At 38.1% G+C, this 13,539-nt stretch overlaps 1 protein-coding gene across 5 annotated transcripts in view; it reads right to left on the bottom strand.

Moving 5' to 3' along the window:
- AP3B1 (adaptor related protein complex 3 subunit beta 1) overlaps positions 1–13,539 on the bottom strand; it is a 158,384-nt gene that overhangs the window by 101,742 nt on the left and 43,103 nt on the right. For all 5 annotated transcript variants that reach the window (XM_033085715.1, XM_033085717.1, XM_033085713.1 and 2 more), the window contains one exon: positions 547–708. In XM_033085715.1, the coding sequence (XP_032941606.1) occupies positions 547–708 (162 nt within the window). The remainder of the gene's footprint in view (positions 1–546; positions 709–13,539) is intronic.

The following is a 13,539-nucleotide window of genomic DNA, read 5'->3' as shown; positions in this document are numbered from 1 at the left end:
AAAAGTTAACTATATTTTAAAATCTAATGGAAATTATCTAGCAAACCAAACTCATAATGTCATATCTATCCTGGAACCTGTCAAGGCAAGAACTCTTGAAATGTGGTGTATAATTGTCTACTTTTAAAATGTGAAACTCAAAAGAAAGAACAAATTAATTAACTGACATAATTTTCTTTGTAGATCTTTTCCATTAAACTGTGACAATAAATTGTACCAGTTTATGCCATCCTAACTGCTGAGAGTTTTAGCATTAAGAGCTACCTTTGGTAGAGTCATCTATGTAAGCTGGATTCAAATGCTCTCATACTTTTTCCTAGTATATTGTTTGTCTGCGTTATTTCGAGCACATATCACAATCAGTTTAGGTGTTTCACTTACAAGCTATATTAAATTCAAAATAGATCCATCAAACTTCTCCTAGAGTTACTAAAGTGTGTTTTCACCAGTTTTAAAGAGGTGTAGATTTTACTTTTCAATCTTCTAAAGTTTCTAAAAACAGATATTTGTAGTTTAACATTTTAATCAAAAGGGAACTTGTCATACAGCAGCATTTCGGCTTTGAAGCAGTGGCTTTGTATTTCGTAACAGAAGCCTGTGATCCGGGTCCATAGTATAGGTGGTTTTCAATTTCTGACCCTTCTCTTTCTGTTCTTCATCAGATTCATAGAAATTGTTTTCATTGTATTCATCCACCACTTCATCAACCTATCAAAAGACAAAATGACAAGGATATACATAGAATATTTGAAGCAAAAGGTTTTATCCATTAATGAACTAACATACAACACCACAGTTTCATGCAAGATTTATGTATGTTTTTTAAAAATAGCTTTTGGTTTTTTCTACCCATTTGCTCACAACAGTAGATGTACTGACATGAAAAACAGATTAAGAGTATATATAAAATTTCCTTAGGAGGAAGTTGCACTGACAAATCAAATATCTTTACTATTATTCAACAAGCTATTTTAGGTATGTATATTGGCCTTTTTTGGACCTAAAGCCTATGATCCACAATTGACACTTCTGGAAAATAACTAGAAATTAAAATAAGACATAGGTCTTCAGAAAACTTGGCAAGGTTGCATGCCTTGATCAAAAGTCAGGTGTAGTGAAAGAATCCATAAAATGTCTTTAACAGAGGTAAGAGGATGGGGGGAGGGAGGAAATAAGTGACAAAATAAATTAAAATTGTTTTTTTTTTTCTGGTTTTCATTACAATTTGAAAGGATTTTTTTTAAAAGGAAGACATATGAGGGGAAGTTTCATTACTTGATGCCAATTTTGCTCTCAGTGTTTTACATGATGCCTAGTAAACTCATAGATATTTAATGCAATAGCAACTGAAGTATTTTAATTTCCTTACTTCTCTTCCAATAATTCTTTGTGGTGGTCACATTCTAAACTAAAAACTCAGAATGCTATATCAAGTCCACTGGTAACTGAATTCCTCCCTTGCCTACAGGACAGACAATGAGAAAGGAAATTTCCCAATCCCAGTGCATCACAACCTGCACTGAAGAAGCTTCCTCTAACAGGAGGAGGATAATTCAATCTTCATTGATTCAGTCTTCAATATCCTTGCCTTGACTGCTAACAGACATGCAGATCAGTACTATTGAATTCAACAGGAATATTGAATTTGAAACAGTATTTAACTCATTAATAACTGTTACAAAGAAACAGCCTGAACTCTGACATTTCTCACTTCCTTTTTTTTTTAAGAATTGTTTGCATGGAGCATACTTGGAGCAGCAGAGTTCCAACAAAAAGTAGCACATGCCTCTTATGAAAACACTTCTGTTCTAAATCTGATTAAGGTCCTTCTTCATACCCCAACAGCAGAAGCATATTAATATGATCTTCTCATGATCATGTATTTTATTGCAATTTTAGAATACTCCTCTTTTCTCAGATCTGCTAAGATCTGGTAGGAAATTCCAGACAAAGGGTGATGACAATACCCAGGGAAATTATTTTAATGAACTGAAATTCATGAAAATCAAGTCGATGAATCCCTAAGTATTTAGAATTTGTAGTCACAAGGACCTACTAAAACAAAGAGGACATGTAATGCTGCAAGATTTGTGCACTGTGATGGATAGGAAAGCAAAGTACTGTGTAAAAGAGTCAGAAGATTAGGTTAAAAACCTGCAGGTCCTTGGTGTATAAGAATTGTTATTTCAAATTCTATTAATCATCCCACACATGGAGAACAGTTACCAAACAATGCAAAAACATTCACTCAAAATCCCTTAAGCCTCAACTGACTACTGACCTACTGACTATATTCAATGCCAAAGAGATACAACTCTTAAGTTTAGAATCATAGTGTTATTTATGTCAGAAAAGACCTATCAGCTCATATAGTCCAATTGTTAATCAGCACTGCCAAGTTCACCACTAAACCATGTCCTGAAATGCCATGTCTACAAGTCCTTTAAATATCTCTAGGGCTGCTGACTCTACCCCTTCCCCAGGTAGCCCATTCCAGTGCTTGAAAACCCTCACTGAAAAAATTCTTTCCAATATCCAACCTAAATCTCCTCTGGTCCAGGATGCCATTGGCCTTCTTGGCCACTTGGGCACACCCTGGCTCATGTTCAGCTGTTGTCACCAGCGCTCCCAGGTCCTTTCCAGCCACTCTGTCCCAGCCTGTGGCACTGCCTGCGGTTGTTGTGACCCAAGGGCAGGACCCAGCACTGGGCCTTGTTGAACCTCACACCCCTGGCCTTGGGCCATGATCCACCCTGCCCAGATCCCTCTGCAGAGCCTTCCTCCAGCAGATCAATAACCCACCCAGTTTGGTGTCACCTGCAAACTGACTGAGGCTGCACTGAATTCCCTTGTCCAGGTCATCAGTGAAGGTATTAAACAGGACTGGCACCAGTACTGAGCCCTGGGGAACAGCATGTATGGACAGCCACCACCTGGATGTAACCCCATACACCACCACTCCTTCCCAGGCCTGGCCATCCAGCAACGCTTTTAACCAGTGAAGCATACGTGCATCCAAGACACAAGTGGCCAGTTTCTCCACGATAATGCAGTGGAAAACATTTTCAAAGGCTTCACCAAGTCCAGTTAGACAATACTCACAGCCCCTCCCTCAATGACTAAATGGGCTACCCTACCATTCTAGGAGGTTAAGTTTGTCAAGTAGGACCTGCCTTTCACAAACCCACACTGGCTAGGCCTAGTCCTCAGGCTGTCCTGCATGTGCCACATACCAGCAATGCAGGAGGAGCTGCTCCGTAACCTTGCTCAGCACTGAGGTCAAGCTGACCAGTCTGACAGTTCCCCAGATCCTCCCTTAAACCCCCTCCTCTGTGCAGACAGGTGTCATATTTGCCAATCACCAATTAACTGGAATCTTCATGGTTAACCAGGACTGTTGCTAAATGATGTGAAGTGGCTCAGGCTCTGGCCCCTTCAGTACCCTTGGGTACTAGGATGCTATGTGTCCCAGAGACTTGGCATGTGTAAGCGGTGTAGCACACTAATTCCCCTTGGATCATGGGGGCTTCATTCTCCTCCTCCTCTCCATCTTACAGATCAGAGGCTGGGTACCTTAAGAACAATTGGTTTTACAACTACTGCCTTCTTTGCTTCAGAAAAGGCACCTCAGTCTTTTCCTCATCCTTAATACTCTATTTCTCCCCACAATTTTACTGGCGCACCTTTTTGCCTCTCCAACAATGAAAAGCTCTGCCATCTTGTGATCACAGTGGCCCAGAGAGCCTCCAACCATCATATCACATCACCTGCCAGTCCTTCTCTGTTCACAAACAACAAGTCCAGTAGGGTGCCCTCCCTTGTTGACATCCTGACCAGCTGTGTCTGGGCATTATCATCCACACATTCCAGGAATCTCCTGGACTGGTTCCTCTCCACTGATTGTATCTTCAGCAGGCATCTGGTAACTTGTGAATGAAGACTATCGACTGTGAGACTTCTTTCACCTGCCCGTAGAACATTTCATCTGCCTCTTCAACATTTCATCTTCCTCTTCCAACTAGCTCAGAAGTTTGCATTTACCTGAGTAAGCAAGGCTGTTTTGGCATGCACTAGGTTATTCCTACAATTTCTGCTATCACTGCCTAGCTTATTTCCAGATAGAACACAGTTCTAGGATTCTCTTCATTCATTTCAAGTCTAGGTAGAAAACCTGAAACTGAACTGAGACACAATAAATTACCAGTAAAAGTTCACACCACCAAGCCAAAACCTCACCTTAAGACACCTAGCTGAATTGTTGCTCTGTTCCCAGATAAACCTTGCAGTACATGCACTGAAGTCTGTCCTAAGAAAGAGACTGGGATAAGCAGAAATTCTCTTCTGAAGTGGCACAGAACCAGCTTCAGGGGGGCAGGCACAAGCAAGTTGGCTTTTTTGAAAAGACGTTTTATTTTCACTAGGATTAGTAAAATGATCTGTCTCACTCTGTAGTCATAGGATCACTAGAACTACTGGATTTTAAAAAGCAGTAGGTGATAAAGGGAGAACAGAAGAGTGGCAGTTGTTAGCTAAACCACATTAAATACATTTAACAGCTTCTAGTACCACATGATTTAATTGTGCAGTTAATAGCTTTTCTAAATTGCAAAATGACTAAAGTTCAGAACTCTGCGAGAATAAAATGATTAAAAAACTGAGACCACAGTATTCCAGACTACATTTCGCAAATAGACTCTGTGCATTCCCCATCTACTGTGATTTATTCACAGCAAAGAAGTGAGTATTTTAGTGTGGATGAAACATGCATAGTTCTTTTTTACGTTATTCCAGATATACAATTCAGGGACATCTTCATAAAGTATTAACACCTTAAATGAAGAAACTGACAGATAGCAAATTCCATTAATCTGTTTTTAAAGTCGCTAAGTAAATGAGCTAACATTTAACTGAGATTTTCCTAGAAGTTACATTTAAAATGGCATAGAAGTTGAGAATGTGACTTCCATTTAGGATTAAATACATTATATAAATACTATAATTACCTCCAAACAGAGCTTCACACACCCACGTACTGAGTTAAAACAAAGCTTCAATGATATCCAAAGCATGAATACACAGTATTTCCCCACTTTGGCAGCCTTAATTCCATCTTATGTTGAAAAAAACTATTCAAGTATTTGTATTCCTTGGTTAGGTATAAATTATTTGAAGTTTCTCTCCTCAGTTTCACATGGAAATATAGTCACAGCTTTTTTTGATGCCTGTAGTAAAATTTTGGCAAACAAAATTTTCACTATCTTCCAAAAACCTTTCTAATACTTCCAAAAACTGTCCTCAAGTGAGTTTTGCATAAGCTAGATTTTGAAGGTAAGAAGAATTTTGGTACTAGTCACTATTTGGTGAACCTGACTACAATATCAAAAAACTACTTTAGCCCATCATGATCACTATTCACCTGCTGTATGAAGAACAGTTTATTTGAATAGGGAAAATGGTGGATAATCTTCAGAATGGTTTGCTACTTAAAGCTTTTATGAGTTATGCAAAACAGATTGGAAATTTTGATGCTGAATGTGAACATGCCTACCTAAATCCTTCCACATGCTTTTTAGATGAGTTTCAGAACACCAGAAAAGACCTGTCATTACTCAGTAGTTTAGCTGTGAGAAGTTTCTGACAGAAGAGCAGACCTCAACCAATTACACTTGTTAACAGTCACATGCCAGTAGAAGTCTTCATCTTCTCAACAAGAAATCCTTCAATACGATTCAGGTTTGTCAGTAAAGTTTGAAAAGAAGAACTGTCAGTGCTCTTAAAAAAAAGGCACAACCTCACATCATAAAAACACTTGAGACAGTAAAGTGCAACCAACATAATTTGTAGTCTGGTTGGAGAGAGGCTTTAGAAGGTACAAGTGAAGTTTGACAAGTTTGCCTTATTAAGCCAAAACAAGTTCAAGAAATAAAGAATAAAGGGACCAGATCCTCCACTCTGTAAGTAATAGTTTCCTTTCAAGTACAGCAAAGACTCCTTCTAAGATAAACTGCAACTTATAAACAGTTGTGTGATAAAAGCTTGTGCTACTGTGAATGGACTGATAGAAACTAGTGATGACTCTGATAGCCCTGCAGAAGCAGGGGAGTATTTCAAATGCTGAAGTGTAAGCCTTTAGTGCTATTTTAAGCTCCCTTAAGCATGAAAAAAATCTGCATGGATCTGGCAGACTCTGAAGGTACAGAGCCTACAGGAGAGCCATAAAAACTGAAGACTAGGCAGGGTATCTTGTAGCACTTTGAACAACACTGGACACCCAGCTAGACGACAGAATTATCGTTTCCTAGTCTGTCTAAAGGTTAAAATTTTCAGCTACTTTTCCCTCCATAGGACAAAATTATCCAGCAAACAATCAAAATATTTTCCTGTTTAAAAATACTTACTGAAACATTTTCTTGTTACATTGAAAGAAAACAATTTTCAACACCTAACAAAGTCCTGACGCTCATGCGTTAAGAATCATTGGAAAGGAAAAGGCTGAGGATTACAACACAAATGAGAAACAAACTGGGTCACAGAAGCAGGACGCATGTTACAAAAATGATTACAAACTGTAGCCATTCCAGAATGGACAGAAAGCTGGTGTCTTTGCTTTCACTAGACCAGAACAATGTGCTCTGGGTGGTCTTGGACACAATGCGTTTATAGCTTTCAGCAACAAAGTTAATTTTCTGAAACAATATGAGTATGTAAACTCTTTTTTTACCTGAAAAACACTTCAAATCTTTCAATTCAGCCTTACAGAGGCTTTTAAAAACTCACTTAGCTAATAGCATACAGTAATTTCACGAATACAAGCCGCAGCAATTTGACAAAAATTTTGGTGGAAACCCGGAAGTGCGGCTAATACTTGGTGTCGGCTAATATGTGAATAATTTTCTGACATTTACAACCCCAGACGTGCCAGTCAGGGCGCGGAGCCAAGCACCTGCCAGTAAAAGCTGGCATTTCGCGATTGTTACAAAGTGTTACTCTGTTGCACTGTGGGTGGAGCCTGGCTCCCTGCAGGCAGCACGGGGGGGCGGGGAGAGAGGAGGGAGAGCTCTCTCCTCCCCTCCTCTGCCGCAGCCCGGGGCAGAGACGGGGGGCCCTGCGCTGCCATTGCCACGGCTCGGGGAGGAGGGGGGGGCCCCGTGCCACCATTGCTGCAGCTCGGGGAGGAGGGGGGGGGCTCTGCCCCCACCCTCCGCCGCTGTGGCGGGAGCAGGGGGTGCTCCCTGCCTGGCCGGCGCCATGGCGTGAGCGGGGCGCTCTCTCCGCGCCCGGCCGGCGCCGCAGTGGGAGCGGGGCCGGGGTGAGCAAACCCAGAGGCGGCAGCCAGCGCCGAGCAGCACCACCGAGCTGGGCTACCTGGCCCCGTCAGCAGCCCATAGCGGGCCGAGCCTGCACAGCCTTAGTTGAGCCAGTAAACCCCGCCCTGCCGCGGTTCTGTTACTATTTGGCAACTTTGTTGCACGCAGGTCCTCGCTGTGAACGACAGAGTGGTTTATATTCAGGTGCGGTTTATTTATGGACAAAAAACGGAATATTTGCCAACACCCAGAGATGTGGTTTATACTCAGTGTGGCTTGTATTCGTGAGTTTACTGTAATTTCTAAATATAAATTTGAAAAGGTAATGAAGTAAAAGCTTAACAAAAACTAAAACAACCCCCCCCTAAAAATTCTTAAGAAAACCAATATTCATGAAAGTTTTATACTACACCTCTGAGGACCACTGAACATTAATTTTTTGCCAGTATTTCACAACTACAGTAACATCTCTGCTAAGTAACTTCATAGCAAACTAATGTGAAAATTGAAGGAGTGTTCATTCTCATTTCTCTAAGAAGTGATTAGGTCTAGGACTGGTGTCTAAAAATAGGGGCTAAGACTTAAATACATTGCAGTTATGAACATCTTTCTTCAGCAACATCAAATGGGCAATCGCTGTTGTAATAAAGTCTTGTGACACTTGCAGATAGAACTAAAACAATCCATTATGACTTTAAAATCACTTTCATTTACTCAAAAGAATTTCATACTCCTCAAAACAGAAGCAAGATACAAAATAGCTTAGTCTTATCAAGAAGAAACCCTTCCTTTCAATGGTGTGAGGAAAAGGCACAATGACAATGCAAAGACTGAAAGATGCAAAGCAAACAACAACAAAAAACATTTAGAGCATAGGAAAAGAGAAAGAAAGTACAAGAAAGAACAGGAAGGGATAAACTAAACATTACAAAATAAAATTAAGGAGTAAAGGTGAAGGGAAGAAAAAACATACCATCTACTAAAAGTTCATCTCTTTATTCTCAAACCGAAAAATTAAAGTGGAATTTGGAATTTGTACTCAGATACACGTTACAGAATGCATCTGTATGTAACATGCATGTATTCAGATGCATGTTACATGTATTCAGATGTTTGGTTACACATTTACCTGTTTTTCAGGATAAAATTTAATATCAATTTAAGTATCTGAAGAGGCAGCATAAGACATCAAGATAGCAAGCAAATATTAACCAACTGCCAAACAAAAATATTCTTCCACAGGGTTGCACAGTAAGTGAACCATGAAGAAAACCAGTTAATTGTTAGTTAATTTGGGACTACAACCAAGAGAAGGTACTTCATGCTCTAGAATTAGTAGTCACCACCTCTCATGACTTACAGACAGGGTATGCAGGGACAGGGATGTCCCAGATCTTCAGAACTGCACATCACTCATGGTACAGTTCCTGTACAGAACTGCAATTGTTACCAGTGGTCCTCCTTTTCTAGTGTTCCAAGTACACATTCCATTATATCAAACCATGTATACGTCTTAAAACAACTCAACTTCCTTCTCTCTCAGAAAAAAATACATGATTTTAAAAGTTAATTCAAGAGAACATATCAAAATACACTCATAATTCATTTTCATGTATCTTTAGGATGGTTTACGGCTAATAAAATGTTTATCCAACAGTTAAATGATATTTGGACTACAGTCACAGCTGAATATGTTAATTAGGAGACTCATATTTTTAAAACACAAAATTATTTTAAATCATTGAAGAATGATAACTGTACCCATACTTAGATCGGCAGTCTGAAAGGTATCAGCAGTTTGCTACTCTTACCAGAGAGTTTGACATATTCATCTAAACATCATCAATAGCCATTAAATCCTGCATTACAGAATCTTTTTCTTCTCCACTGTAATACCTAAGTAGGCAAGGAAGCTGAAAGCATCTCAAAACATCTGCTGATTCACATTAGTTGTATTCTCACACTAAAAACTGGTGGTGTATTTATTCTATTGATAAACAGATGTGTTATAATTCAAGCCTCAGCTACACTCACTCTTTTTGGTACTTGGTACTGGCACTTTTCCAACCGTAAACCGCAATAAACTTGTGCATACACTATCAAAGATATGAATGATCCAAATAATTTGAAATGTTTTTACATTTACTATTGCCCACAATCATTTAGAGAGCTGCCTCAACCAATCAAGAATTCTACCTGATATTACAAACAGAAGAAGCGTACAGGCTCAGACTCAGGAGCCTAAAGCTTCCTCAGAGCAGAGGTCCGATCTCACATACATGTTACCTCACACGGCAGAAAAAATTAAATGTTTTTGCAAAGTAGCTAAATAAGTTTATTTTACAATTTTTCTAATTATCCACAGAAAATCCTGGTTCAAAAATGAAAAGGCCACTAAAGTTACTAGACAGAGAGTAATATTCTACAGACAGATGCCCAGAATGAAATTCCTGAGTACTCTGGCAACCAGGAAGGCTTCAAAGTAATCTAACAGAGCATTAATTTCATACACTTTACATAATTTTCTATGACCAAATAGCATTCATATGTCCAAAATTAAATCTAGAAACTTTAGTGGCTCACGAGAATCTGGGGATCTGCCACATATAATATTTAAATAAAAAATTATTAGCAATTATACAGTTGATACGTAGATTTCTATAAAAGTTTGTTTCCTTCCAATTAATTCTTGTCTCCCTAAGTCAGAGAAAACTATCCAGACAGAGATAAAAACGATTTTAACAACTTATTTGCAACAGATGGTTGAAATGCCTCTTATCCTACATAGAGATAATAAAAAGAAACTGCCTGAGTCAAGAAGATGAGACTACAGTACTGAACAGAAACATGTAAACTTTGCTGGTCAAAGTTGTAGGAAAACAAAGGGCTCCTTTCTTAATTTGAGTTGATACAAACGTCCCAGAGAACCTGCCTAGAGACATTCTACCCACTGCTGCTGTTCCACTGCAACTCTGTCATGGGAACTAACAAAAACCCCAGCAATACATTCTGCTGCATATACAAATGGCATTTTTATCTGCAGACTGTACTTCTGCTGAATCAACAGTAAGTGCTGAACAGCTACAAACCAAAATAAATTGGGAAATTGATGAGCTAAAAATTTTACCCTCTTTTCAATTTTTCTTCTGTTGGATTAATTTTTTTATCCAAACTTTCCTCATCCAGTTTGAGATAATTTTTTTTTTGTTATAAATCTATGCACTAAGTTATTCTCATCTTACTACATAGTATGCATGAAAGGAAAAAATAAAACTGATGTGACAGTAAATTAGCTAATCAGTCCATTTCATGCCCCAAACACTACACTAAATATCTTCAAATAAGTTAATCTAATATTAAAAATTAACCCCACATGGTGCGTATCTAAAAGAAACTGGCCAGAGAGTACTGCACTCTGATAAAAAGGGAAACAGTAACTGAATCCAGACTGCCCCAATTCACACTGAAGATTCTGATGGACATGATGGATGTATTAAAAAAGGAAGAAATAAGTAGCATAAGACAACTTCACTGTAAACTAGCTTTCCTAATTGAATTTCTTGCTTTTAGCAGCCAATTCAGGGTCAAGAGAATTCTTTGTCTTGAATCACAGTCTTTTAGGACAGGGGAAAAAAATTAATAATTAGCAAGAATATCACCTGGTATATCTACAAAGAAATCTCACTGAGATGATACATTAGATAAGTAATACGTACCATATTATGGTTAATTTTACCCTTGAAGATTGAATGCTATTCTGAACATTTCTTAAATATGCATCTATGAGTCCTTACTGCAGAAGAGCATAATAAAACTTGTAGATCCTCTACTGAGTTGGAAAGCAAAAGAAGGGAAAGGTGTATTCAGGCTGATTAATTATTAAATTATGATATACATACAAAATACTTTTAAAGTATTTTATCTAAGTAACCTAGTTAACTGGAGGCTATTCACCCTTCCCTTCTTTTTTCAGCTTCTAAGCAAAGGATTTAGAAGTTTTATTAAGCTCTGCAGTAAACCAGCAGAACTGCCTCTGGATGCTCATTACTACAAACAAATTCTACATAAGTAAAGGATAGACACTATTTTCTGTGTCCTGTGCTTGAAGATTTATTATTCACAATTACAGTTCCCTCAATGCACACCCCAACACAACAACAAAAAAATAAAGTCTCTAAAGCAGTTTTAGATACTGCTGAGCTGTCTTAAGCAGCCATTAGACACTGAATACCATCACACATAACCACGACCTTTACGGCATACACTAAGAACTAAAAGATATTAAGAAAGTACTGCAAGAGTAGGAAACATAAAGCATTTAACAAAAGATAAAGAGATCATAGAACAGCTGAGGTCAGAAGGGACCTTAATATTTTGTCAGAACAATCAAGCAAAATAAATATTTTTAACCTGTTTCTTCCTGTAATTACTGAGAACAGGGTTGCTTTCTATGATTCATGCTTTTAGATACATAAACATTCAAATACTTTATGTTTTTCTCATAGAAGTCCTTATTCTTTCGGATTGTTTTCTTCATGCCTAATTTCCCCTTCCATCCCTTCCAGCCCAACAATTATGCCAAATTCTGAGCACTTTAAACTGAGCAATACTTCAATAATTAATCCTAAAATGGAAGCCTGAGACATGTTTCTCATAAATACTTATCAGGAGCTTTGTAATGACTGAAGCCTGTGATCAATCTGAATTCACCATTCTTTTCCAATCCTTACTGAACACCCAGAGTTTATGTAATCTTCAACTGTCTGAAATGAAGCTGAATGGCCCTGAGAATCCCTCGTTTTTTGCAAGACTACAGCTCCCAGCTTCATCTTGCTCTATACAAGACTGTTGAAACTTCTGATCAAGTCACATTTTCAGAAGATGCCCTCCCAAATGTCACACAGGCTTGCTGGTAAATCTGTGTACCACGACAGCTGAAGTAATTCCTACCTCCTGCAGGTCCTCATCTCCTTGCAGAAACAGGGATGGCTGAACAACCTGAAAATCAGTTCCTCAACTGCTAGATGCAACTTGATGTATTCAAGAAAACTACCAACAACTTTATTTTACCCATCTTGATGTATTAGGCTGTGAGTTTTCATGGTTCAGGAGGTATTTACAAACAGCTTGGAAGTCCCAACAACTTCTACATCAAGGGTAGGACAAATATTTAAGCTGAAATGCATCACAGTTTTATCTGCTATCAAGCATTTTGCTTCCCAGAAAACATGAAATTGTTCTTGGCTGGCTTTAGTCCCAAGCAGGTATGAATAGAGAATATGAGCATCTTGTCTCATTTCAGCTAACACGTGTTAAAGTTGAATTCATATAGTTCATATAGAAAAAAGGTTATTCTGAAACTGCTGTATACATAATACTCAAAAAGCTACTCCGTTCACCTCCAACTATATCACGACAAATAGATTAAACCAAGGACATTCTTCCTTACTTCATTCACAACTAGAATAAAAATTATACTCTTTGAAGAAGCCAGAAATAAAAAAAAAAAACTAAGTGGTTTGGGTTAATGGGTAATTTGAACCATTTTAAGCATATTGCTTAAAAAAAGATCTTTCTCCATAACTAGTGAGTATTTTTTTTTTTTTTTTTGACATTTCTAAATGCTCAAGAAATCAGTTCCAAACATTACACCATTACTTGCTAGGAATTAGCTCAACTGAAACAAAAGCAACATATGCTCCTCAAAAAGTAAGGGAAAATTTTACTGAATAAAAATGCAAATATGCATTTTAGCAGCCTTGAATTTATTAATCTGATAGGTTTAATTTCCATTTTCCTGCATCAGCTTTATTTATAAAGTGTCGTGCCCTATAAATATGCTGTTATTTTCTATAGTCAAGCACCCTCTTAACAAATCTTCTCATTAATATGTAAATTTAAAGTCAATCGGTCTTCTCCCTGACAGCGCCATGAATTCCTAGTGCACTGTATAATCGGCTTTGACTTGGCATCCACTATTTATCATCAAAGATGTCAGTTAGAAAAATTATGGAAAATGCACCGCAATTGATATGACTGCAATCTACTTTGTCAACACTTAATTGTTCCTCAAATCATACATTTACATATAAACAGCCTAAATACTGATCCATAATGATGCAAATAAACTAAATTAAAAATCTCTTCTACTGCACAAGATGGTCTGTTGTATGATGAGTTAATTTAAGAATGTATTGACAAAGGCATGCAAATCAACTAGCACCACAAAAAA

The sequence above is a fragment of the Catharus ustulatus genome, chromosome Z (assembly GCF_009819885.2).
Source record: "Catharus ustulatus isolate bCatUst1 chromosome Z, bCatUst1.pri.v2, whole genome shotgun sequence".
Lineage (NCBI taxonomy): Eukaryota > Metazoa > Chordata > Aves > Passeriformes > Turdidae > Catharus > Catharus ustulatus.
The sequence above is the reverse complement of the archived record's forward strand: the minus strand, read 5'-3'. Positions and strand labels throughout refer to the sequence as shown.